This window comes from Centroberyx gerrardi, chromosome 12 (assembly GCF_048128805.1).
Source record: "Centroberyx gerrardi isolate f3 chromosome 12, fCenGer3.hap1.cur.20231027, whole genome shotgun sequence".
Classification (NCBI taxonomy): Eukaryota; Metazoa; Chordata; class Actinopteri; order Beryciformes; family Berycidae; genus Centroberyx; species Centroberyx gerrardi.
Window position 1 is genome coordinate 22,528,850 of NC_136008.1, and position 25,226 is coordinate 22,554,075.

Genomic DNA, 25,226 nt, shown 5'->3' on the forward strand with positions numbered 1-25,226 from the left:
GGTTAAGTAAATAAGCACGTCTGCTTTAAGATGCTGTAGGGATATAAGCCATGGTCATGATAAATGCAGGCCTTGGTTACATGGTCTGGCTGAGGTTGGGGGGGGGGTTTTATTTGCTTATCAAGCTCTCACGCATGTAGTGTATCTGAAAATGAGCATGTAATTGATTTAAGGCTGGTAGGTTTGCTGCATAACGTTAGTGATAATGCTGAGCCGGGAGGCTTGTGCAATAACATGGTTGGTGATATCACAAACTATTTCCTTGGCAGGTCAAGGTATGAGGAGTATATGAGTGGTGTGGATTTTAACCAAAGACCAGGGCTCTCGGTCTGCATTCTTCAGCTGTGTGGAGGTTTAGGTAATGCTACTACATGGATTATTGACCAACTATGGTTCAGAGACAGAGATTTCCTGCTGTAGCAGTTGTTGGCAGTAGCAGAACTGGTGGACTGTGCCAGTTCATTGTCATTGTAATGAATCATGCAGCTCAAACAGTAAAACTCCTGTAGAAACAGTGTGTTTTGAAGATAACGTCAGGGGTAAAAGACAGTAAGTAATACTCTGGGTCAGAACAGCTTTCCTCCAACATGGCTCCTACTCTTCTGTTTCATTCCCTAAAATGGTGTTGGCCATTCATTCACAAGGCGGGAAAAAAACCTCACTTGTTAGTTCCTCTGTGGATTTCATGAGTCTAGACAGAAAAAGTTTTCAGCAAGTTTAAGATTTCCAGGGAGACATTCATTTTGGGCTTTTTGGATCACCTTGGGATTGGTCCCGTCACCTTGGCCAAATATGTCATCTCCCCTGTTTCATTGGCCGACAGACGTCTGAAGGGAAGGCAGATGAATTGTGGGCTAGCTGGCCTTTGCTGCTCCCACTGGCTGTGGCGTCTCAACATTGCATGGATGAGGAATGATGGTGGTGTTATGACATGAACAACAGTCTATAAGCCCAGTATTATACCATCTTCCATTTTGCCCAGCAGCATAACATTTTTTGTGTGTGTGTGTTTGTGTGTCTTTGCCTGCATGTGCATCAGCAAGCGTGTGTCTTACATGCATTTTTGTGTATCTGTCTGCGTGCGTGTGCCTCTGTTCATGCGTGTTACCTACATGGTGCGTATATGCATGCAAGTGCGTCTGTGTGCATATGTGTTACACTCATTTGTTTGTGTGTGTGTATGTGTGCGTGTGCATGTGGCACATTTGTTCATGTGTGTATGTATGCTTGCAGACATGCATGTGTTGCTTTTCAGGCATTAGACAGCGATGGAGAGATAATTGGACCAAACAGGCTTCTGTCCCCCCAGATGTGGACTGTGTCCTCACTACAACTATCAGATTAGAGGGTGAAGGATAAGTGCAGTCTCTCCGGCGGCTGCTGCTGCTGCTTTTCTATCTTCAAAGACTTGCCCTTCCTCCTTCCCTCTCTTCTGCTCTTCCTCCCCCATCCCTATATCTCCCTGTTGTCTTCCCTACCTCTCTCCTTTCTCTTCCCCTCCCTCTTTCCTCCCAACCTTTCTGTCTTTCTCCTATCCCCCCCCATTTCCCTCTCCTCCCTATCCGTCCTGTTGTTCTACAGTAAGCCACTCTGGGGAGCATTTGAAGTGTGTTTGGAGTAGCTGACTCATCACTGTTTTAGTGCCATGGTTTGTTAATGGAGGGCAGCTGATAGTGGTTTGGAAGTCCTGTGTTGCAGGTGGCCCAAGCGTTCTTTATTTGTGTGTGTGCACGAGTGCATGCCTGTCTATATGTGCGTGATGTTTGAGTGTATTAAACACAGCTCTGAAGGGTATAAACACTTCCTCCTTATCATCAGTGTGTGTGTGCAGACAGGAGTGACATCCTCTAACAGCGAGACACACACACTCTGTCTGTACTCTGCTGTCAGTGACGGGTGTTCAAACCACAGCTTCACTCATCAGTCACTAATAACAGGCCAAAGATGTGAAGGGGCTCTTCCTCTGAAGCATCAGGTCACACACACACGCATGCACGCACATACACACACACACACACACACACACACACACACTGCACGTCCTTGGTGAGCTAACATGCTTATCGGTCACCTGGACTCATGGAATTTGTAACCTCAATGTCACATTTAATGCAATCTAATCTGCTGTATTTGTCTAATTCACAACTTCGAGAGAACATCAAACTCTTGCTCTCTGTACTAATCCACAGAAAAAAAGATTATTATGATGTATCAGTGTAGCCATGACCTTTTCACTGTAACACAAGGCCTTTCTGAGTCTAAAACAGGCCAAAATAATCTTCATCCTCACTTGGCTCACAAGTCTCTGAATATTTTTCTCCCTCCGCTCTCTTCTAATTGGTGGATCCAAAATCATCCTATTGCTGTTTGAGCTCATCCCTTGTAGCGCTGACACTGCAGTGACCCTCTTCCTGGATGAGGATATCCAGCCAATCACAACTAGTGTTTCATTGTTCCATACACCCCTTCCATCCCTCTATCCCTTCGTCCCTCCATCGCAGCTAAAACATCAGCTCATCCTGAAACCATTAGACTAAATTGCTAAATGGTTCAAATGTGCAACCACTTAAGGCTATGTCTTTAAGAGGAGTAATCTTCAATCTACTGTGGCAAGCAAGAGGAGGAGGAGGTGGATGGAGAGAGTGGGAGATGAGAGGGACACGAGAGACTGAAACTGAGAAAGAGAAAGAGAGGGGAAGGAAGGAGGAGGAAGGGTGAAGAGGAGAGTTTCTTTAAGCAATATTAGCTATTTCCTATAAATATCCTCTCTTCCTCTCTCTCTCTCTCTCTCTCTCTTTCTGTCTCCACATCCAGCAGATGTATTTATTATTCTGCTGTCGGTTTGGAGAGAAGTGGTGGGAATGTAAGAGGCTGACACAGTGATAGTTATTGTGGTTAATGGAGAATAAAAACACATATGCACAATCTTACTCTCCCTTTCTCACACATGCACACATCATTTATACAGACGACTCAGAAGAAGTAGATTGAAGTAGATGAACACTGGGTTTATATGAGTGAGTTCAGACGAGGACTACTGTATGTGGGATGAGTGATAGTCTCTCATCTTATCTGAACACATACTGTAAAATACAGACACAGGCAGACTGATTTATAGACATTCGTGGAGAATAACAGACATGCAGACAGACCAACTGACAGGCAGACAGAAGGACTGATCCACTGACAAACATGCTGCTGTGTTCCTTCTGTAAAGCACGTTGTGTCAAACCTGTTTATTAAAATAATAATCTGTGATTTTTTTTGTGTAAATGAATGTCCATTTTGCTTCTCTGTATTGCTGATTGATCTAAGACAACAGTGATTCAACCTATACCCTGAAAGCTTTTACATTAGCTGTCCTAAACAAACGGTGTCCAGTAGGTCTTTACCGGGAAAACTCCTCTTGCTCACAGTAAGTAATGCGTTTTATGTTTCTGGCAGCAGCAACAGCTGTTACTTTAGAATAAATAGAAGAAGACCTGGTAGTTAGCATGAGCAGTGATAGCCACAATGGCTGAACAGACAAAGAAAAGAGCGCCACCTACAGACACGGAAAATCCAAGGAACAAGACATCAAGACATCAAGACATCGTTTGACAACTAATCCCTGGGAAATGCAGTGCAAAAACACTCCAGCAATGAAGCCAAATTTAAAAAGAGGATTTAAAAGTGCTCTAAAAGTTAACTGGACTTAACTGACAGACCGAAACAGACTAACTGCATGACAGACAGACTCACAGACGGATTGATGACGACCGGACTGATTGACAGTCTGACAGGGAGACGGATAGATACACAGACAGACAGACACAAGGAGAGGATCCATTGCATATTGCCGTGCAAACTTCAGATTCCCCAGTGCAGCATTCCTAGCTTCCTGAGTGACCCCAAATCTCAGCCAGAGGTCTTTGATCTGTCACTGAGATCATTACTAAGTCTACTGAACTGACAAAAGGCCAAGCTGAAAGACTGAGGGAACAGAGTTCACACAGAGAGATGGAAAGAAATGAAGGTAATTGAAGACAGGATCTCGTCCTCAATTGTCCCGCATGGCTCTACAAAAAGCTGAGGGCTGTGGAGAGAGCTGAAGAGGATGGCTGGAGAAGGCAGGGTTGGACGCCCGCCGTCTGGATGTTTGTTGCGTGGGACGGCTGGATCGTGAGGCCGGTCAGTTTCTGAACAGAGACAGAGAAAAGGAGAGGCAACAACAGACGACAGGAAATTTGGGAGAAATTATGAAAGCAGAGGAAAAGGAATGAATGAGCGGAGAGAGAATATCAAAGGGAAAGCGAGAAAGAAGAAAGAAAAGCGAATGAGACAAAGAGAGCCCGACAATCCTAGGCCACAGTATCTATGTTTCCATCTAAGTTTCAAGTGAATTTTAAGCAAACTTGTGAAATGTCACCAAAAATGATGTGAATTAGGTGTGGTTCCATCAGCTGGGTTGTTCAATAATTTATCAGTATTGGGCAAGTTGTTATTATACTTTAGTATCAGCTAATGTTGGCCATATTTTATGCTGTCATAAGTTGAAAAAAAAAATGCACCTGGTAATATATTAATGCACCAGCTAATGGTCGTACAACCGCGGCAGGCTCCTTATACATGGCAGTGACAGCCCATATGCCATTTCTGGAGGTCATGGTAGACAGATATTTTACAGACATTTTACAACGTCCAAAGCCAATTTTGAACTGTTGTGCAATTAAGTTGGACCATTTGTAGACCGATCATGCCAAGTCTACGTCATTTATTTGACAAATGCATTTCCATTGCTTTTTATTGTGTAATTTCTTTATGGACTTTTCAGCCTCAAGAGAGCATAAAAAAAAAACGTTTTTGCAGTATCGAGGAAACTTCAAATTTTGCCATTTGCATTCGGCTTAGGTATTCTATTTGGTACATCGTAATGCGCATAAAAATACTTGGATGGAAACCCAGCTAATGACAGACATTACATTTCTTGACTCCCCTTCTCCACATGACAAACTGAGGGAACTCAGCTTGAACTGTAGAGAAAGCCCATGAGCCAGCTGAATGATAGCAGTGATAAGGAGTTTTCAAGGTAACTGGTGTAAAACTGGTCTGTGGGAAAGCAGCAGCAGAAGCAGAAGTCTGTTTATTTTAATGAGCTCAGAAGTGTCTCTCCTGTTCTCCTTACATTACATTGGGGCTCACTTAGAGTTCACACAGTGCACTGTATGTCCATGATGGATATGGTAATGATACATTAATGCAATCAGGCCCCAGTCTGTTTTGTCTCTCATTAAGAACGCTAGCTATCTTGCTGACAAGGGCCAGGTCACATTTGGTTGTGACTTTGAGCGTTTTCCTTCAGTGTGATTTCCAGTGAGAGAGACAGAGTATTTTTTGTATGTATACTGTATGAGAGAGAGATTGAAAGAGTGTAGGAGAGCGAGGATAAGAGAACAGATAACAGCTGAACTTGCACTCTGAATCGGGGCTGCTTGGGTTTCAGCCGTGGCACAGGCAGCGATTGTGCAGCGTCTGGTTGTCTTTTCAACACCAGGAGAGCTGATGTGGATTTATGAAGGCTAGGAATCAAGTGGAAGGGGGGATATGGATGGCTATGGAGCTTCTTATCAACATCTGGAGCCTGAGCTGCTGTTCTGCTGCCCCAAACCCCCAATCTGGCCTCCCTACCGGTGTACATACTACGGATGTGCATAAGTCCACTTTCTCATGGTCAAATATTCAGTGCATGGTCTAAACTAATATTCAAATATTCGGTGTGCGCCAAAATTTTCAAAGTCTACAGCATATTATGGGCTAAAACAGTCACTTATATCACCTTCTGTTCTCTACTGTACTGATCAGTTGTATATATTTAGCAGTCATGTTTGCAGTGAGGGCAGAGATTCCCTCAGTTCGGCTTTTGTCACGTATGACCCATGGTATGACAACTCTCTTCCACATACCTTACACCAAACAACATTGTCCTAGAAAGGCAACTTTCTTGAGGTTTTCCCATGCTGGGCTTTTGTGTGGCTTATGATAATGACTATCAAAAATCAGCTACCAGAGGATGACACAAAACAAATGTGAGAAAAAGCAGAAGCCTTTTAGTGGCTGGTCTTCAAAGGTCAAAAGTTTACAAAAGTCAACAATCCCCATGAACCAATATTCAAATATTCGTTTTTTTAATGACCCATCTCTTGTACTTACTGTATGGACACACACACAGGAACGTGCACACACATACATAAGATAAGATGCACTTTATTGATCCCCTAGCGGAAGTTTGGGATGCACATGCACATACACAGCAAGTATAGCTTCTGTACAGTCAGACCCCACCTTCAGCTCTGCTCCATCATTGCTGCATGGTCACTGCTGTAGTCTGGATTTGGACATTAGTCTGAGTAATGTGTTGAGTCCACAGATAACAACCATGAGTCACCGAGCCCAGCAGATGGGAAAGAAGGAGCCTCAGCCCTGATGAGAGCAGGGACAGATGTCTGTCTCTGTGAATGAGTTACAGCCTTCTATTCTCAATACTTACACACATCCATGCACAGAGGTTGACAGGCACACATACAGTATACACACACATGAATATACTCATGCATGTACATACACGTACATACACAGAGGCACGTGAATGAAGGCACAATGCACACACTCAGGCACACAGACAGACACACACAGCTTTTTCTGCTCATCCAAACTTGGTTGTATCTGATATATCCGGTTCACAGGACTTTGCGTGTACGAAGACTTAGTCATCCCATAAATCATACAGATCCGTGGCCAAGCCCTGAGGCCTGGTCACTTATCATGAAGATTAGAAAATGACTTCTGAATAACAACCTCTTACTTTCTCATCATCCACTGTCGTATGCGTTCTGTCTGTGTATCTCTGTCTGTCTTTGTCCCTCTCTCTCTTTGTTTTTGTTTGTCTCCATCACTATCTTTCTGTCTATCTCTAGATCTTTCTCTGCCTCTGTCCACTGTCGTATGCGTTCTGTCTGTGTATCTCTGTCTGTCTTTGTCCCTCTCTCTCTTTGTTTTTGTTTGTCTCCATCACTATCTTTCTGTCTATCTCTAGATCTTTCTCTGCCTCTGTCCACTGTCGTATGCGTTCTGTCTGTGTATCTCTGTCTGTCTTTGTCCCTCTCTCTCTTTGTTTTTGTTTGTCTCCATCACTATCTTTCTGTCTATCTCTAGATCTTTCTCTGCCTCTGTCACTCTGTCTTACTCTTTCTCTCCCTCCCTCCCTCCCTGGTTGCATCACTCTCCTGCTCTCTTCCTGCCTCTTACTATTACTGTACCCACAGCCATAGTCAAGCTTTACGAGGTGGGTCTAGCCTGTCAACTGAAGGCTACCACAGTTGGGCCATGTTGAAAGACACGCACGCATGCACATATGCACTCATACTCTCTTAAAACCACACACACACATACACACACACATATACAGAGTTCCAGGACAGAGAGGTGCATGGGCCCAGAGTGAGAGCAGGCTTTCCGTAGGCCAGGGTCTGTTTCCAGTCAAACTTGCCTGTGTCCTTCCTGAGCCCCTGGGCTCCTGTGGTGGCGTTGCCCCCGGGCCGCTGGGTCGCAGCACGGCAGGGGAACAGCCGTACAATGTGTGTGTGTGTCAGAGTGTGGGGAGTGTGTGTGTGTGTGTGAGCCAGGTCTGTGGCTGAATGCGTTGGTTCACTGTCCCACAGCGCATACATGAATGGATACAAACGCAAACACTTCCTTATTTTCATAAAGGGGCATGTACACACTTCTATCATACACACGGTCGCACACGCACACACACGTACATATACTGTACACACTGTTCCTCCCACCCACCCACACACAGCTGAGGTCCTTTCCAGCGGTGTCAACAGCTCCAGCTCTCTCTCACACACACACACACACACACACACACACACATAGTCACAGACACTCACACCGAAACACACACTAGTAGAACACCTGTCGGGCTGCATGGCTCGCTCCAGGACACCTTCGAGTCATGAGCTCATCGGAAAAGCAATTAAAGGCAGCGTAGGCCCCGCGCGCTGGCGTAATGTTTTGTTTTGCTACTTGGCTTCGAAATTAACCAAACCTGTCAGAAGTCATCTGGCTGACGCGGGCTGGGCTATATTTATTTATTTTCTGTTGGAGAAGCTGGACGCAGGGTCCCAGCGCTGCCTCGCGTCCAACAATGAAGCGATTCTGAGGGGGCGATTAGCTGGCTAGGACACGAACACTCCCCCCCCACCCTCTACCTGGGGGGTGGATGGCGAATGCCTCCCACCTCTCTCCTCGCCCGTCTATAAGTCTTGATGGTGGGGTCGCGGCCTTGCGGTTGGGAGGTCTTGCCCTCTGTAACCCTAATCAGGGCTGTGGGTTCACCTTTGGGACTCTGCATTGACCTTGCATTGACCTAACCGCTCCCAGTTTATTGAATTTCATGCTCAGAGTGACTGAACAAAAACAGATTTTACATTCAGAAATGTCCGATGTACAAACCACATAAACTGACCAAAGTCAATAGAAAGACAGAAAGATGTATGACTGACAGATTATTGGGAGACTGGCATTGGTATTGACCCAGAGAAGAGGAGGCTGACACAAGAACTGACCTAGACAGGACTTGAAGTGTAGAGGCTTGGCCTGTCTGGCCTGGTGCTGTCCTGTAGCCTCAGGCTGCTCAGCACCTGATGTCAGCCAGCCATAAAACAACACCAGCAGCCCCATGTTCTCTTTTAACTCCACTGGTCTTAAGCCACAAAAAACAAAAAGAACTCTGACATTAATAGGTCCACTGTGGGTGAGTCAAGGTGAGTGTATCCCTTCACACACGTCTATACGTACATATGTGGATCTGTGTTTGTGTGTATATCCAGGGCCCAGATCCCTGAGAGCGGGTCTCTCTTGTGTTTTCTTTTTTTTTTTCTTTTGGAGGAGGAATTACTTAGGAAGTAAGAAAAACACCTCTGTTATCGTTGTCATCACTTTTCTGTAATTACCCACATGCCTCCCTGTTAGAGCGGTGAAGAACAACAGTTCGCACGCTGCTGAGGTCGCGCTGCAAGCATGCCAGGCCGTTTCATGGTGCTGCACGTTTCAAAAGGAGGTGTCACTCTCAGACGGTAGTGTCAACACAGAGATGAAAAGAGGACATACAGGCTGGATGTAAAAGCCTCAGGCCTCAAAGCCTCAAAAGGCAGGTCAACAGAAGAAGGAGGGAGGGAGGGAAAGAAAGAAAGAAAGAGTCAGAGACAGGCAGAAAGAAAGAGAAGTAAAGAAAGATGATTTGAAGATGATTTGCTCTGTTCGTTGTGATCTGTCAACGAGGTTTATGGCTGCGGTCATCGGCAAACAAACATCCTTGATAAAAGCAGATGCCACTACACTGAAAACGCCGCTCATACACTGCTGGCTAATTCAGCCTACTTATGTATTCTACCTATTGTTTGACTTTACTTAATTATTCACTTACCTTATGGTCTTATTTTTGAAATTCACTTGCTTGTCTTATTTACTTGCTCATTGTATTTGTTTAATCACTTTTATTACTCATTTTCCTCATTTACTTATTTACTTATTTCACTTATCTTCTTTAGTTGCTTACTTTATTTCTTTCTTCCTTACTATTTGCTCACTGTGGAGCATGGCCTGTTCACAGTATTTTGCCATTTTGTAGTTTTCATTTTGATAATGACAAAGTGGGCCACACGATGACAGTATCATCAGACACTCGTTTCACTTGGTGATGATGTGGTGTTTTTTTTCCATGGTAAACTAGACATAGGTTACATAATTAAACAATTTGCATGCATGTATCCTATTGTTCATTTAGGTTTGTTGTTTTGTTTATTTTATTTGTCAGTGCCAAAGAGAAGACTGTCTGCTGGCTTTGGCTCTGTTGGCAGAGCTGCCTATCAGCTGTCTATGCAGCATCCTGCTTCTTCTATGTTGTGATTGGTCAGCTCACAAAAAATGTCATGTGTTCTCCTCGAAAACGTTGAACTTGTCTCAAACTGCTCCACTTCGCCTAAGAAGAAACTGGGCGCAGCACTTTTTCCACAGTGGCCGCTTTCCGTCCGCCTTGCGGCCGCTCCCCGTTGCTTTTAAAGTGAAAAAGGCGGTGGCAGTTTGAAAAAAAGCAGAAATAGTGTGAACACACCCTAAGGATGCAGTTTGGCCACGATACATACTGATGCTGTACGACAACCACAGCCAAGCAGCTCTAAACGCGACAGTTATCTGCAATTAGGCATTTTATATCTTGTTTTTTTTTTTTGCTCGTTTACCTCTGCAATAACTCTTAAATAAACAATCCATCATCTAAGTAATATGACTTATTGCGCTATGACTCATTTGTGCTGAATGTGCTTCGTCGTGGTCAGTGAGTCCATGAGACCGCGATTTAGAGTCAATTTATTGAATACATCTTCACTACTCAGCTCATTCCCAGCCATTTGGGTCCTATACTGCTCAGTGCTGTTCTGGGCTATGATGAAACCACTTGAAGCAGGGCCCCAGCACCGCAGCCACAGCCAAGGCCTATTAAGCAGCCACACTGTGGTGTAGGAGTTCAAGCCACAGGGCTGAGGTTATGATTCCCCCTCAGTAGGAGGGAGGGAGAGGTGGATGGAGGACGACGAGGGAGGGCGGAGGGATGGTTTGGCAAGGGAGGGTGGAGAGAGGGAATGGAGGATAGAGGTGGCCAAGGGAGGGAGAATGGACGGATGGTGATGGGGAGGTAGAGGTGGAGGTTAAAGAGGGAGTGAGGGGAGATGGGCGGGAGAAAGAATTGGAGGATTGAAGGATGGGATAGAAGGAAGGAAGGAGGTTAGAAGAGGGGAGGCATGGAGGGTGGAGGTATATAAGGACGGGGAAACGATTGAGAAAGGGGGAGGGTGGAAGGACTTGTGATAGAAAGTAGAGAGAACAAAAAGAGATGGAGCAGTGAAGGGAGAGGTGAAGAGCCTGCCAGTCAGTCTGACTTGATCCAATGAGAAATAAAGTTTCTCCCTCCCCAGAAAGGATTCTGTAATCACTGTTAAAACATGCGTGGCTGACGATTAAAGGGCACCTGGCGAATAATGCTTAGCAACTCTTTGTGTTCACACAGCAGCCACAGCAACACGGACACACACACACACACACGCGCAACACACCCATATTTCACAGGTCTTATGCTTATACAGACACACACAGCACAGATTTCACACCTTACATATACACACACAGAGAACACACGCATACACAGAACACACACATACATATTTCACAGCGCTCTCACACACACACACCCTCACACATTTCACACCGCACATGCATTCACAGTCATTCACATTCATTTCACACCACACACACACAGGCTCACAGGCCACAAATCACAGAATGTTGTAAAAGTGGAGCAAATTAGAGCCGTTTTATTTGCATTGTTCACAGGGAATGATGGAGGAGGGAGTAGTGTGTGCCAAGCTGTAGATCTGGTGTAACAAAAATGTGTGTGTGTGTGAGAGAGAGAGAGACAGAGAGGGAGAGAAAGAGATGACGAGAGACAGAGAGAGAGATTGAGAGAGATTGTTCTGTCAATGCCATTAAGGGACTAGAATGTTAGGCCAAACAATAAGCAATCAGGCACTGTCAGAGGTGACACACACACACACACACACACACACACACACACACACACACACACACACTCTTCTGCCTCAGGGCCTGAAACAGAAGACCAGGCCTCGTCCAAAGCTCCATTAAACTGCTGAAAGTCCTGCTAGAGCTGAAGCGTCCTCCTGTCGTCATGCCGGGACATTCCACGGCACGCCAGGGACGCTGCGCTAATCCTCCCGGCATGGGAATCATTATTGATAGGATCCTAACGCATTACCTCAGGGCCCGCTTATTGTTGGTAAAGATTATTATTTAAGAGTAAACCAAAACCCAGAGAAAGTCTTGAGTTTCATAGAAATTTATCAAAAGAAAATGTTATTCTTGGCTTTGCGCGACACCACTTTGAACAGCGCAATTGAAACAAACTGTGCCCCTCGCTGCACTACAAGGAGCAGGCTTGATACCCACCGGCAGGTCATTAGGACACAGTGTACATGTTCAGGAGTGGGGAAACTTGAAACTCATTCTGAGCAGATTTTTCCTAGTCACTTTCACTCATTGGTTATTAGCTTACATTGATTTCAGTGATTCATATCGTTGTGTCTCCTACTTTACAGCCATAATTGCTGTATCAGCATCAGAACAACATTTTTGTCTCAGAGTTCACATAGTTTCCACATTAGTCATTCGTTTATCTCTTTTATCTGAATCCTACTGGATTAAGTTTGTGTTGCTCAGTGAAGTTGGATATTGACAAACGAGTGCCGAGTTGACTTTAACACAACAGTTTGCTAGCATTGATTTCGATTATGTAAGGCCAGCCGGTTGTCTATCCTTTGCTATGGATGTAAAACTGATGTTTTCTTTTGTTTTGTTAAACACTGTAGGTAGTCAGCAGAGGCTAAGGATTTAAAGTGGTAGAAAATCAATGTCGACAACATTGGAATATAGGGAATAAAAGTGATGGAAATGTATTGTTGGCCTTTATTTTTGGCAGAATTGCTCATCCATAGGTATCTTGGCTTTCAGACACGGTCATTCGTGTTCTCTGCCCTCAGAGCTTTATGGTTAAATTAAAGTCAACCCCTGTTCTTTTTCTCTCTGTGTGTCTCCAGGTGCTGTACTGCTGGTCAGCGTCCAGGGCATAGCAGTCAATGTAGACCCAGTCTTCTGTACGTGGCTGCTGCACCAGCCTCACAGAGGGAGCAGCAGGCAACAGCAACAGGTACTAGATCCTCTCTTGCTTCCTCAGACCAAATCTGTGTCAATTTCTCTCACTGTCAGCCTCTTTCAGCTTTCTAACAGTTGTCTCTTTCTCTCACACGCCCTCTTGTCTCTGCTTGATTTTTGTTTGCTTGTCGTTTGTAGTGATATAGGAGTTGAAGCTTGTTCCACTCATTGTAAGTGGCTGTGGATAACAGCATTAGCTAAATGCCTAAAACGTCTCTCTGTAGTTCTACTTCCCTCCCTCTCCCTCCCTCTCTCTCTCCCAGCTACCCTTTTCCATGTGTTCTGCTCCCTGTCTTCCATCCAGTCTCTCTCTATTTATTTGACAGGGGTCATGGTGATGGTTATGGACATTGAATGTTCTGTGCCCACGCTCCACACACGCACGCACACACACACACACCACATGCAGACACGCTCAGTCTGATTGCCTGGGATATAGTGCAGGTTCACCCCATAAAGGCACATAAATATATATAGTAAATGAAAGTATCATATTGTAATACTTTTAATGTTTCTTTTTTCAGCAAGCTGATCTGTTTCATGCCTCCTGCAGTTTGGAAGGGCTGTCGGCGTGTGTGTGTGTGTGTTCATGTATGGGTGAGACTGTGTGTGTGTGTGTGCGTGTGTATTAGACAAGGGGAGAGGGAGTTAATTACTGTAGGTAGACTGGGAGTGTGTATTGGCCCCTGGCTCTGGAGGTCGTTGCTGTACGGGGGTAAGCACATGTTATGAGTTGAACTGCTGCCAGTGTGAAGGATACACAAGGCTGGCTGCTGTGTGTGTGGACATACTGTAGTGGACATGTGTGTGTGTGTGTGTGTGTGTGTGTGTGTTCTGCCTCATCTGCCTGTCAGGGCTGCTTGTCAAGGTCTGGCTGGTTTAGACAAGGCCTTCAGCTGAAGGCCAGACAACAGGCAGTGAAGGACGGAGGAGATGAGACTCTGACTGGTTAGGGTCAGGATGGGAGGAAACGGCAGCGGGAGGGGAGAGAGCAGGGAAGGGGACAAAGGAGGGGAGGTATGGAGGGAAGGGGAGAGGGAAGTATGGGCGGCAAGAGGAGAAGAGGAAAAGAGCAGGGAGGGGGTGGTGAGTACAGAGGAGAGAGACGTGGAGGAAAGGATGGGAGGCATGGAGAGCACAGAGGAGGAGAGGGGAGTTACGGAGAAGAGAGAGGAGGGTTGAGGAGAAAGAAGTGGAGGAAAGGATAGAGGAGGGGAAGTATGGAGCAGGGAGGGGAAGTATGGAGGGTATAAAGCGAGGGGGAAGGAGTGGATGGGAGAGAGGAGGCAAAGGAGGTGGAGAGAGGAACAGAGGGAGGTATGGAAGGGAGGAAAGAAGGAGGAATGGAGGCATGGATGAGCATGGCTTCAAAGGGGGGTGGATAAAACAGTAGAGACAATAGAGAGGGGGAAGCAAAGGAGAAGATAGAGTGTAGGGGAGGTGAGGAGAAAGGAGAGAGAGGTTATATGGAAAGTAAACAAAAAGTACTGGAGAGAAAAAAGGAAGCAAAGGAGAAACCAGAGAAGAATAGGGAGAGGAGTAGGGAAGGGGGCAATGAGGAGAAAGGGATAAGAGGAAAAATAGAGGGTTGAGAAGCAAAGAGGCATTTGCCTTGGCTGTTCTCAGCCCCCTCAGTGTGTGTGGTACAGGGAGTTAGCTCATATTATGTCATCCACCAGGAATGACTGATGGTCATTTGTTAAGGTACCTGCTTTTAGCATGAGTATTAAAATGTGGCCAAGCACATATTTTCCATCAAGTGTACAAGCGGAAATATACAATATCTAGCTTTGTTTCCATTTTAACCATCAGGCATTTTTCTCTACATCAAATAACACATGAACCATCAAACTGCTCATATGGTGTGTCCATACAGTAATGTGAGTGTCATGTGCATGCTTGAATGTCATGTATATATAGTAATGAGTGAGTATTTGTATTTCAAACATATGTACGCATGTGTATACACTAGCTTTCTTGCATGTGTTTGCACAGGCTCCACTAGACACTTGTGGAAGTGCTGTGTGTTTCAGAATGTATGTGTATGCTATGAGTGTGTTAATTTGTCAGTATGCACATGTTGTGCTTCCACTAACAGGGAGGTTTTTAAACTTTCTCTAAGCAGATCCACATAAAAAATCTGATTTTGCAGGCTGTGGTGTAGTCATACCTAACAAGTTTGACCCTGACTTTAAGCTACTAACCTACTATCCTACAGTATTTTATTCACCCTACAATATGTTGCAAGGATTTGGGAAGGTTTTGGCATCATAACACAGTCAGTAGCTTCGAATACTAATATAATTTGGGGGCCCATTTTTAATCTTACCACAACCAGCCTTTGGGTCCCTACCCAGTCATTGAAAAACACTGCACCAACGTTCAGCCTGTGTGTGTGTGTGTGTGTGTGTGTGTGTGTTTACACAGGCTGCAGTAGGCGGTTGGCCTGTGGCCTTGTGCAGCTGTATCATAGCCTAGTGGTGCTGCTGGCTGATGCTAATGGGGTTTCCTCATTTCAGACCAACCTTCCACTCTTCTGTCTTTTAGCCCCTCGCTGCCAGCCCGTGTGTGTGTGTGTGTGTGCGTGCGTGTGTGTGTGTGTGTGTGTGTGTGTGTGTGTGTTTGGCCTGCCAGCAGCGTGGGAGGCTGCTCAAAACAAACAGGGAGCTGTCATTGGTCCTTGTTGCTCTTGGAGGTCTCTGTTGTGTTCCACTGCATTTCTTCTTCTCTCGTTCTCTTTCTCTCTGCCTCCACCTCTCTCTTAGTGCCTTGTGTCTCCTGATTAACCCAGATCTTTCAATTCTTGGAGTTGACAAAAACTATCTCCGGGTCATGTCCTTGCTGACAGAGAACAGTCTTATAATGGTTGAGACCTGCTCTTACACATGAATGACATGCTGTTGCTCTTGAAGTTCTTTTTCAGACTAAAGAAATATTGGTTCCAAAAATCAGGAAAAGACATTAAAAAGCAGGTGTTTGTAATTTATAATTTCTTTGAATGCACATAAAGAAAATGTGCACTTCATACTTTCAGTATCCTTCCTACAAAAGACTACATTTCCCATGACCTCATGGGTGCTCAGTCATGCTGTGATGTCATTGCAGGCTCCAGGAGCAGTTCCCCTGGCCAAGAGGAGAGAGGACGAGGTGTCTGTGGGGAGCACGCCATTGGCCAAACAGCCCTCCAATCAGGCCTCAGACTATGCCAGCAGCCCGGTCAAAACCAAGACAGTGACAGGTAGGCTTACCAACCCTAAGCTGTGCCATAGTTTAACATGATATTGGTGATATCACAGAATAATTCTGAATCAATCAAGTGTCACTATCATATAATAACATGTCATAGTGTCCATGCAACATATAGGTCCATACTTATAAAGTGAGCAGGAGGGTCTTAGGTTAAGTAAAAGATCCTCTCACTGTTTGCCTTCAGATGTCTTTTGCATAAGGATTAATACACGAACACAAACTGCACTGACATTTACCATTCCATTGACATTTGCAATAACTTTGCCACAGTTTCTGTATTAGGAACTGGTGTTATTTTGAGAGTGGAATAATAACAACCAACAGTATTTAACCTTGTTTCTATGTAATGAATCCATGTTACTATGTTGTTACATAACACACTGCATCGTCCTGACACCTGAGTGACCCGGGTCCTCGGAGGACACCACATATCCAGGCTTCTCCTCCTCTGTTTTCCTCCTCTAGTAGTATTACTGTGGCTCTGCGGGCTCTGGATGCCCAGAATAGACGAGTGGCTTGGCTGTCTGGAGCCCTCCACTATGCCAGTTTTCCACTTTCTGGGACCCCCCTCCTCAGAACAAACACACGCACGCACGCACACACACAGACACACACAACAACTCATAACAGCACACACACATGTAGGCATGTATATACAGGCAGACACTTTTACACATGTCCACACCTGTGCATGCGCAAATGACACACAGACGCGCACCATTACTGTGGTCCTTCCTTAGATCCTCTCCAGTGTATTTTCCAAGCCGGTGTCTTGCTGTCTCTAAGTTGGAAACTGTGAACCCATGGGGGCTCGGGATGGACAAATTGGAGAAACAGAGGAGAGGAGGACAGAGATGAATAGAGGATGATGCAGTTCCAGACCTTGTCAGCGTTGTGACTGCCTGCTTTATGGTCATGAACACACTGTTAAACACATACACACCAGTGGTTCCCATAGGTTCTTAGGTTATTAGTGGTGGTGGCAGGCCAGGTCAGGCCAGGAGAGCACAGCAGTTCAGATGCAGAGACTTCCTCAAGTGTGCACATACAGTGCAGTGAGCACTCGTAATGTTATTTTCATCAGTGTGAGGAATCTGTTTGTGGTGGGCCTCTGTGATATTGTATGTCAGTCACAAAAACACTACCCATGGGAAGCACTAAACACAGACACACACACATACACTTACATGCTCACATTCTTACCTGGGAGGATGGCTGGAGCAGTTGCTCTGTTTAGGAGCTGTCCATGACACAACACAGAGCCTCACTGACTGCAGCAGTGGTTTTGATTTAATACTCATATGGCGTATTTATAAACTTAATAGCCCACCTCTCTCTCTCTCTCATGTTCCCCTATAGATATTTAATTAATGTGATCCAATGGAATATCTTGGCTAGCTTCACGTTGGGAAACTGAATTAGTTGCAGTGTTTTTGTAAAAGCCTCCCCAGTCTCTACTGTTTGAATCTCACGGTGTTTAGACTCCAGGTCCTCTAAACACTTTAACGGTTGAAACATTCTCTGCCAAGGCATTGCATTGAAGAGTCAGGGGAAATAAGCAAGTGATTGTTTGCCGTTTTTTTTGTCCCTGGGAAATGTGTTCCCAACAGGAGTGATGACTCCCTGTTTTGAGTGAGGTCATACTGTAGCTGTAAATAACATTGCATGTGTATGACGTTCCCCCTTGTCGAGTGTTTTGATAGGAAAAATGCTCCTTTGACATTTCAGAGCTCTAAAAAAAAGGCCATTAGGGTTCTTTCCTTGCTTGCTTTAAAAGCTCACAGCTGAAAGGTCACGTCGCCTTTTCCTCCTGGTTTCCCCTCCGTTCCTCGTTTCATCCAATCTGCACTAATGGCTTTTCCGTACCGCAGCATCTTTGCTTACTCACATCTCGACAGTATATTCCCTCATTAGGGGTCGTCAGTAAACAGTCAGCGCACACACAGCTGAAGCAGGCTGCAGCTCGTCAGCAACACTCAACCAAAGGACAATATTACTAGAGTACACTGGCTATGAATCTGCATGGCCTCCTATCCGCCAGCTGTCTATTTCTCTGTCTGTTTCTCAGTCTTGTTGTCTAACTTTTTGTTTTTCTATCTGATAAGCTGTTTTTGTGTCCGTCAAGCTGGCTGTTTGTCTTTGCGTTTGGCTTATTGGCTTTTTTCCATTAGTCTTTTTCTCTGTCTTTCACTGTCCGTCTGCATTTTTGTCTGTCTGACTCTCAGACAGTTGTTTGTCTGTAAATGACTAAAAACAAAGCCTGCAGTGGATTTTAGAATGAACTGACGCACACATAGTGTGGATTAAATGGTATAAGTGGACAGCACATCTGGCCTGAAGTTGGGTGTGCAATGGAGTGTTAAGTGTTAGACATGTTTGTATATGGCATCTCATTATTGGCCTGCAGTAGTTCATTAGAAACATATACCGAGTCGGTCTTAAGCTCTTTCTAATCCAAATATTTCTCTCGTAAAGGGAAAACAAGCCCGCGGTAACTAGGTGTTGGTACTGTATTTCGTTAAAAATTTCAAAACTCTCCCACAGCCCCAATGCTCCACGTTGAATAAAACGTCTTCTACTTAAATGAATAGCATCTCCTTTGGAAATGGCTGCAGTGTCGCAGGAGCAGATGTAATGAAAAGTTACAAATTGTTTCCGAGAGCAATCAGAATAAGGAGAGGGCCGAGGCATTTAGTCCTTGTGGTTTTAATCACGGTGAAACAATGAGCCTCCCTGCAGTCAGACGATCATGACGGACTACAGCTCAGCTCGGCAGAAGAACTCGCGGCGCGGCGGGCGCTCGGTTTCATCCATCCTTCAACTCCACTTCCTCCTTCTCCTCTCTTCGTAATAATGCATCCTTCCTGTGATTAACTGCTTATTTTGTTTCTCTGTACGTGAAGATGACTTTATGGCATGGATAATGAATAAAAAATGTGAAGCGCTCATGTCCTCCAGGTTTGGTGGATTGCGGTGATACTTGATACACAGCATAGGAGTCATATATATTGAAATTCAGTCCCACTTCATTTCTCTCAATAATCCATCCTTCCTGTGATTAATTGGGGGATGATGAATGGAATGTTAATTCTTCATATTCTCCTGAGTTGGTTGGTCATGGTGGGTTAGATACTTGATATATAGATTCTTGATATGTAGACTGATATGTCCTGATATTTAGCCCCCTTTTGGGTATTAGCTGTTTGATGGAGAATCAAGTGGAAAGAGAGTGCTATGTGCTGAGGCAGCTCAGGTATGAATCCACCCTAAAACACAACTTATGATCTTACGAGTATGTAGCTCCCTCCTAAAGCTAGAAACTAGAGAACCGCGGCTAGTCAGGACTCCTGAGCGGTCCAGTGTCATAGGAATAACATATGTGGATTCTGTTGTTAGGGTGGATTTTCCCTTGTAAAGCCTTCCCTCCAGTCACCTCATGAGAAGAGCTGCTGACATCCAACATGTTATGATTGGAATTAGGCTCTCTAAAGATGATTTATTAATTGCTTTACCATGTGTGGAGCACACTGTGAATAAGGAGCTGGATGTTTAAATAGGGGGGGAGATGATGGGAGCTCACTCTGGTCTAGCTGTTATGTAAAAGACTCACTGGCCAAGGTCAGCCCTTCAATCCAACTTGGTTATTAGTTTATCATGTTTGCCTGTGGTGTTTATACTTTGTTGACTGTTAGCTGGACATAAAACTGTCTTTTGCTTTTTTTTTGTCAGCAGGATGCATTTCATCTCCAAAGCCATTTAGCCGCGGCTAGTCATCTGATGGATTTTACGGAATCTATTTGTAATTGCGGCTTGTTTACCCCAGGACATCCGATCCAGCTGTTTAGCTTGGGCTGAATCAATAAGCCATAATGATTTACTGAAGGGTAAACCTGATGTGACTGTAGTTGAGAAATGACCATTGTGTCTTGATGGGCCTTAATCTCATCAGCAGTGACACTGCAAGTTTTTCAGGCAAATTGATAATTGCCCTGAGAAATGAATTGTGTTGTTGTAAGAAATGAATTGAAATGGCCCGGCTCATTTTTCCCTTTTTGGAGCGGGTACAGACAAATGCATTCTTTTTTCTTTACTTTCTTCTTTTTGCTAAATTATAATTTGGCATTTCACTCGGTAGCTCTAATGTGCTTGTTTTAACGTGACTCCAAATAAACGTCCAGATATATGACAAGGTCGATTTTAGTTGGGGGGTTATTGGCGGCATATAATTTCTCCGGGGACTCTAAGGGGGTTTGTAATCACTGCAGCAGACGTTTTACTTTTCAGTCTTCAGTCGTCTATTTAGGTAAACAGAGGAGAGATGTGCAGGTTGTTTGCCAGTTGGAGTCAACACGTGTGTTTGAGCCGCCATTCGCAGGGACACATGGGAAATAAACATACAAGACTGGCTCGGGTTCAACAGGGGCAGCCAGCCAACTGGACTGCCACTGGAGCTGTCTCCCACTACCCAGTTGGCCTTCAGCAGAAGACGTCATAAGTTTCTTATAGGAACCAGTATTTTTCTGCAAATTAATCTACCATAAGCTTGAATGTTTAGCCCCTAAATGACAGTAAGTTGTGTATGCTGTTTGTACGGTGGATACTCCTTTTAAAGTTTCCCGCTGCTGACAGTCAACATTTTATGAATTGCATAAGACTCTTAAAGATGCAACATTTCGTCCGTCTGGGCCGGTACTTCCTATTGCCTCGCCTCACTGGTCTTTAAAACACACTGAAAAACACAAGGCATGCATCCATTCATCATAAGGTTCCTATAGACACTGTATCAACAGTATAATACTGCTTTAAATTAGTCCCCCTTGAGTCTACTACTGTAACATTCTGATGCTCCATGCTATTTTGTCCTCCAACATACATATAGCGCTGGCCCTCGGCCCTCTTTGAAACACACTGAAGCCCACAATGTGTTCACCAACTATGCATTAAAGTGGTGAATTGGAGAATATCAAGTTAACAGGTTACATGTTGAGAGTCAAGTTGTTTGGAACTCCATTATAAGATTAAATGGCCTGATATGCTGGATATGTTGTGGATTATTGATATGTGGGCGGTGTTTTGTTCCGCCTGATTATATGTTGGCCAAGGCAGTATTTTTCTGTGCCCATTGATTATCATACTTTTCCACTGGAGGTATTGATTTCCCCGCAGAAATCACCTCTGGGAATTAACAGAATAAATCATAATCCACTGGAAGAAAATCATTTTCAGAGTTTTTAGCAGTTCAAAGCCTCCTCAGAACAATTGCACTAGCTAGACGTCCCTGCTTCCAATTGGCCATTTGAACGCATGCCTGGCACTTTTATGATGTAAAGAGAGTGTTATGTTGTTTTGTTACCACATTCAGCCTAGCTACAGTTTCGTAGTAATCAAGGGGGACTTTCCTTCGGGGTTTTGGAAGGTGCCTGTTAATGTGTAGGCAAATGTACAGAGACACACAGAACCAGTTCACTGCAGATCATTTCCCCAGAAGGCGCTGAGGGCAAGGTGATATCATACTGGGGGCTGCGGGGCTGCCCAGCCTGAATCTCAGAACCCGTATCGACTGAACTGCATTTGGCAACAAAATATTTCACTCTGCCTCTCTTCCGTTCTGGTTTTGGTCAGTGCACATGTTAAATATACAGGATACATGTTACAAGACACACACTGGCTTTCAGAACCGGCATCGACCGGATTGGACCGAGGCCAGTTCCGGAGCATGACAGAGACCTTAGTTTTGACTTTGAACACTGCACATGCTAAAGGAACATATTATAGGTGCAATTTTCATGTTACTAAACACATGCAGGCAGGGAAGTAAGACTGGTTGTGGTGCAGTTTGTGTCTTATAATTGCTTATTATCTCATGTACTCTAAAATAAATTGTCCTCAAGAAGTGTTATGATGTAAGAGTATTACAGTACAAGTCATATTTTCTAAAGTTGTCTCGTTGTTTAGATGATTTGTGCACTTTCCACACTACCTCACACATTTTGTAATCCTAATACTCACTGTTCCAGTGGTGTTGTGTTGCAGATGAAAGCGCTCTGCTTTACAGTATGAAAGTCTTGTCCTTAAAGTTCCCCCTTGTTGTTTAGAGCTGCATGCCTCTGGCTGCGGCTTGTGTCACAAGTTGTTTTGTTCTCTTTGAGGATAGCTGTTGTTCCTGGTCAGTTGAGCAGGCTTGTTGTGACTCTGGGCACAGTATACGGTCCGACAAAACATTCTAGTGGAGAGACTGTAGAGGCTGAAGGTTTTGACTTCATTTTTCAAAACCAAACACGAGACCGATCATTTAAGTCACGTCGAGGGTTTGTTTGAATGTTGCTTAGTAACGCCATCACAGAAGTGTTAACGGTTGTTTTTGTGCGATTATCCTTTACAAGAAAGGCCACGGAACGACGACTTTGAAAACAAGTCGTTTCTCCTCAGTTTGAGGTCGATTTCAGTCCGCCCGCACAATTACGCCACAAATTGGTTCACATAAAACTAGCCTCTAAGTATTTTCTTTATTTGTCCCTAATGAATGTTCTTGTTGGCAGCCGCACCGTGTTTCTGATCGAGAGCCTCCCGAGCCTTCTCATTGTTCTCGAGCCTCTACCAGAGTAATGATCTCACTGGCTTTCCTTCTCAATCCTAAAATTAGCCATTGGCGCGCTGAGAACATACTTAGTTTTTCACTGAGAAACCTATCCTCTGATCTGGCTGTGCTTCCTAAAGGCTGGAAGGAGAACTGTTGTCTTTGTTCCTGTCTGCTAGTGGTCAGGATGATGGGATTAGATGTAATTTTGCTGTTTACTGGGAAGACCAGAAAGAGAGAGACGGTGACAGTGTCATTGTTCATGCTGTTAATCTGCAATGTAGGAGACAATTTCTGGTGGTGGTCAGGGTTCAGGGGCTCAGACGAGCTTTCCCGGACTGTTGGCTTTTCTATGATCTCAACCACAGTGTGTCAGCAAGTTTGGGAACGAGAAAGAAAGAGTGGATTTTATGGTTGAGAGATATATATTCTGGAAAGACATGGAGAAATATATTTTGGAGAAAGAAACGGAAGAGAGAGAAAGTAATATATACATGTATATACACACATGTATAAAAGAGAGAGAGCTGATGAGGGGACTTGAGGCAGAACCACACAGTCATACGTTACCATAATCCCAGCCCAAGTAGCCTGATGGAAGTCAGGCAGGTTTTTATTGGCTGCCGTGCGCTTTTCAGAAGGGGATAATATTTTCATTGTAGAGTTATTTATATAGTTTAATTTTTCTGGTAAAGTCAATCATTTATCAAGGTAATGATGGTTGGAGCGTGGAAAGAAAACAAGAAACAGGAGGAATAATGAGATAGGAGGCCCCCCTGAGGAGAATGGCTGTAGTCTGTAGGGAGGCTATACTCACTAGATTAGAGTACGCTTGGCCTGTCCGAACACTGATGAGCCCAGACAAACCTCTCGCTGACTTCCAGCAGAGACAGAACAATCTGCAGGGAATAGATTTCCCTTTTCTGCTCCCATGAATGATAAGGGGATTAGGCCTTGTAGATGTTGGCTGCGGTCTTTGAGGTTAAGGTAAGAGGAGCAGAGAGGGAAGTTGGGGTTGAGATGCGGTTCATCACACACAGAGTGGATTAGTGAGCGGGCTGGGGGGGGGGGGGGGGGGGGGGGTTCAGATGACAGGGGAACAGGAGTGGATTGGAAACGGATTGGGATGATTTCATTGGGGACGTTTCAGAGGGCCTTGGTGTCACGGAGAGAAGACATGTCTTTTTGTTTTCGTTCTTCGTGCGTTGTGTCATGGTCTGGCTGGCAGAAACCTCTTTCTTCTCATCTGTCTGTCTTCTTCTCTCCCTTTTCTCCCCTCTCCTCTCCTCTCCTCTCCTCTCCTCTCCTCTCCGCTCCCCTCCCCTCCAAAACTGATCAAGGGGAAATGGGGATGTACCTCACAGTGAAATCTATTTTCCTTAATTTAACCTTTATTCAACCAGGGTAATCACATTTAGATGAGTATCTGTTTCCATTGTTCCGTGGCCAAGAGGGTTACAAGTGACGTTTATGTGGTCTGATGGCTGTAGTGACGAGAGATAGCGAATATAGTGTGGATTAGGTAGTGATGACAAACCATGATGATGAGGATGATGAAAGTGATGATGATCGTGATGAGAAATGTTTCTGAAGTGATGAAGGTTTTATGATCCTCTCCTCCTCTCTCCCCTTGCTAGTCTTGGCTGGTATAATGGGAGTCTGTCCCCCCCATGCCTCCCCACCACCTTGACTGGTTAGGGGGCTTCCTGCGGTGGCTAGCCTCAAATCCACAGGCCTCAGAACAAAGCAGGAGTAGAAAAGAAGAAAGAGCGAGAGAGATTGTGTGGAGTGTGTATGGATCGAGGGGCGTGTGTAAAGTAATGGTTAAAGACAGAGCAAAACAAAAGTCTGAAAACTACCCAGACACCCCCCCACCCCCCCCCCCCCCACCCCCCCTCCCCCGAGCTAGACCAGCCATACCACCACTTTTGTGTGGCGGCTTCAAGAGCGCCGTAACAAATGGAGTCACGTAAATATTTAAATAAACACCGACCTGCATCCAAAACAAATAGGCGGGCGGGTTTATTAAAGAGCCCCATCGCTGCCTCTGCACGCAGCTGTAACAGAATATACAACACTTCAACTCACTGTAAACCACTCGTAATAAGGAACATACCAGAGAGATAGGGGGCTGCATGGGAAATGCCGAGATCCCTCAATGAGGCTGTTTTTATGGTTGAGTTGCTCAACCGCTCGGCAAGGACAGAGGGACACTTTGTGCTGTTGTGGAGTGAAGGCTGTTAAATCTGTTGTGTGGAGTGGAGTGTTGTGATGTTAGCGTTGTGTGACTGCGGGCGCATGCGAGTGAACTGTTTGTGTGTGTGTATCCTTGCGCGTGTTTGATCGTGAGTGCGAATCGCACGTTTGTATGATGTGCGATTGACACTCACCACACCGCACCGCCCTCACACATTTTACAACCACATTGCTCTGCTACAGCGGTGTTGTGTCGCACATCATGAAATGAGGCAACACTGATTTGCTTCTCGCCCCAAAGCCATTGTGTGTGTAATGGGGCTCTGTTCTCTGCCTTTTCTCTGATCACTTGACACATGCTCGGTCTGTGGGCTTCAAA

General features: G+C 44.9%; 1 protein-coding gene across 4 annotated transcripts in view; it reads left to right on the forward strand.

Annotated features, from left to right (window-relative positions):
* vps13b (vacuolar protein sorting 13 homolog B) overlaps positions 1-25,226 on the forward strand; it is a 351,965-nt gene that overhangs the window by 128,304 nt on the left and 198,435 nt on the right. For all 4 annotated transcript variants that reach the window (XR_013506903.1, XM_078287161.1, XM_078287162.1 and 1 more), the window contains exons 20-21: positions 12,711-12,820; positions 15,931-16,063. Coding sequence is in view for 3 of the 4 variants with exons in the window: in XM_078287161.1 (XP_078143287.1) it covers positions 12,711-12,820; positions 15,931-16,063 (243 nt within the window). In the remaining variant the exon portion in view is untranslated. The remainder of the gene's footprint in view (positions 1-12,710; positions 12,821-15,930; positions 16,064-25,226) is intronic.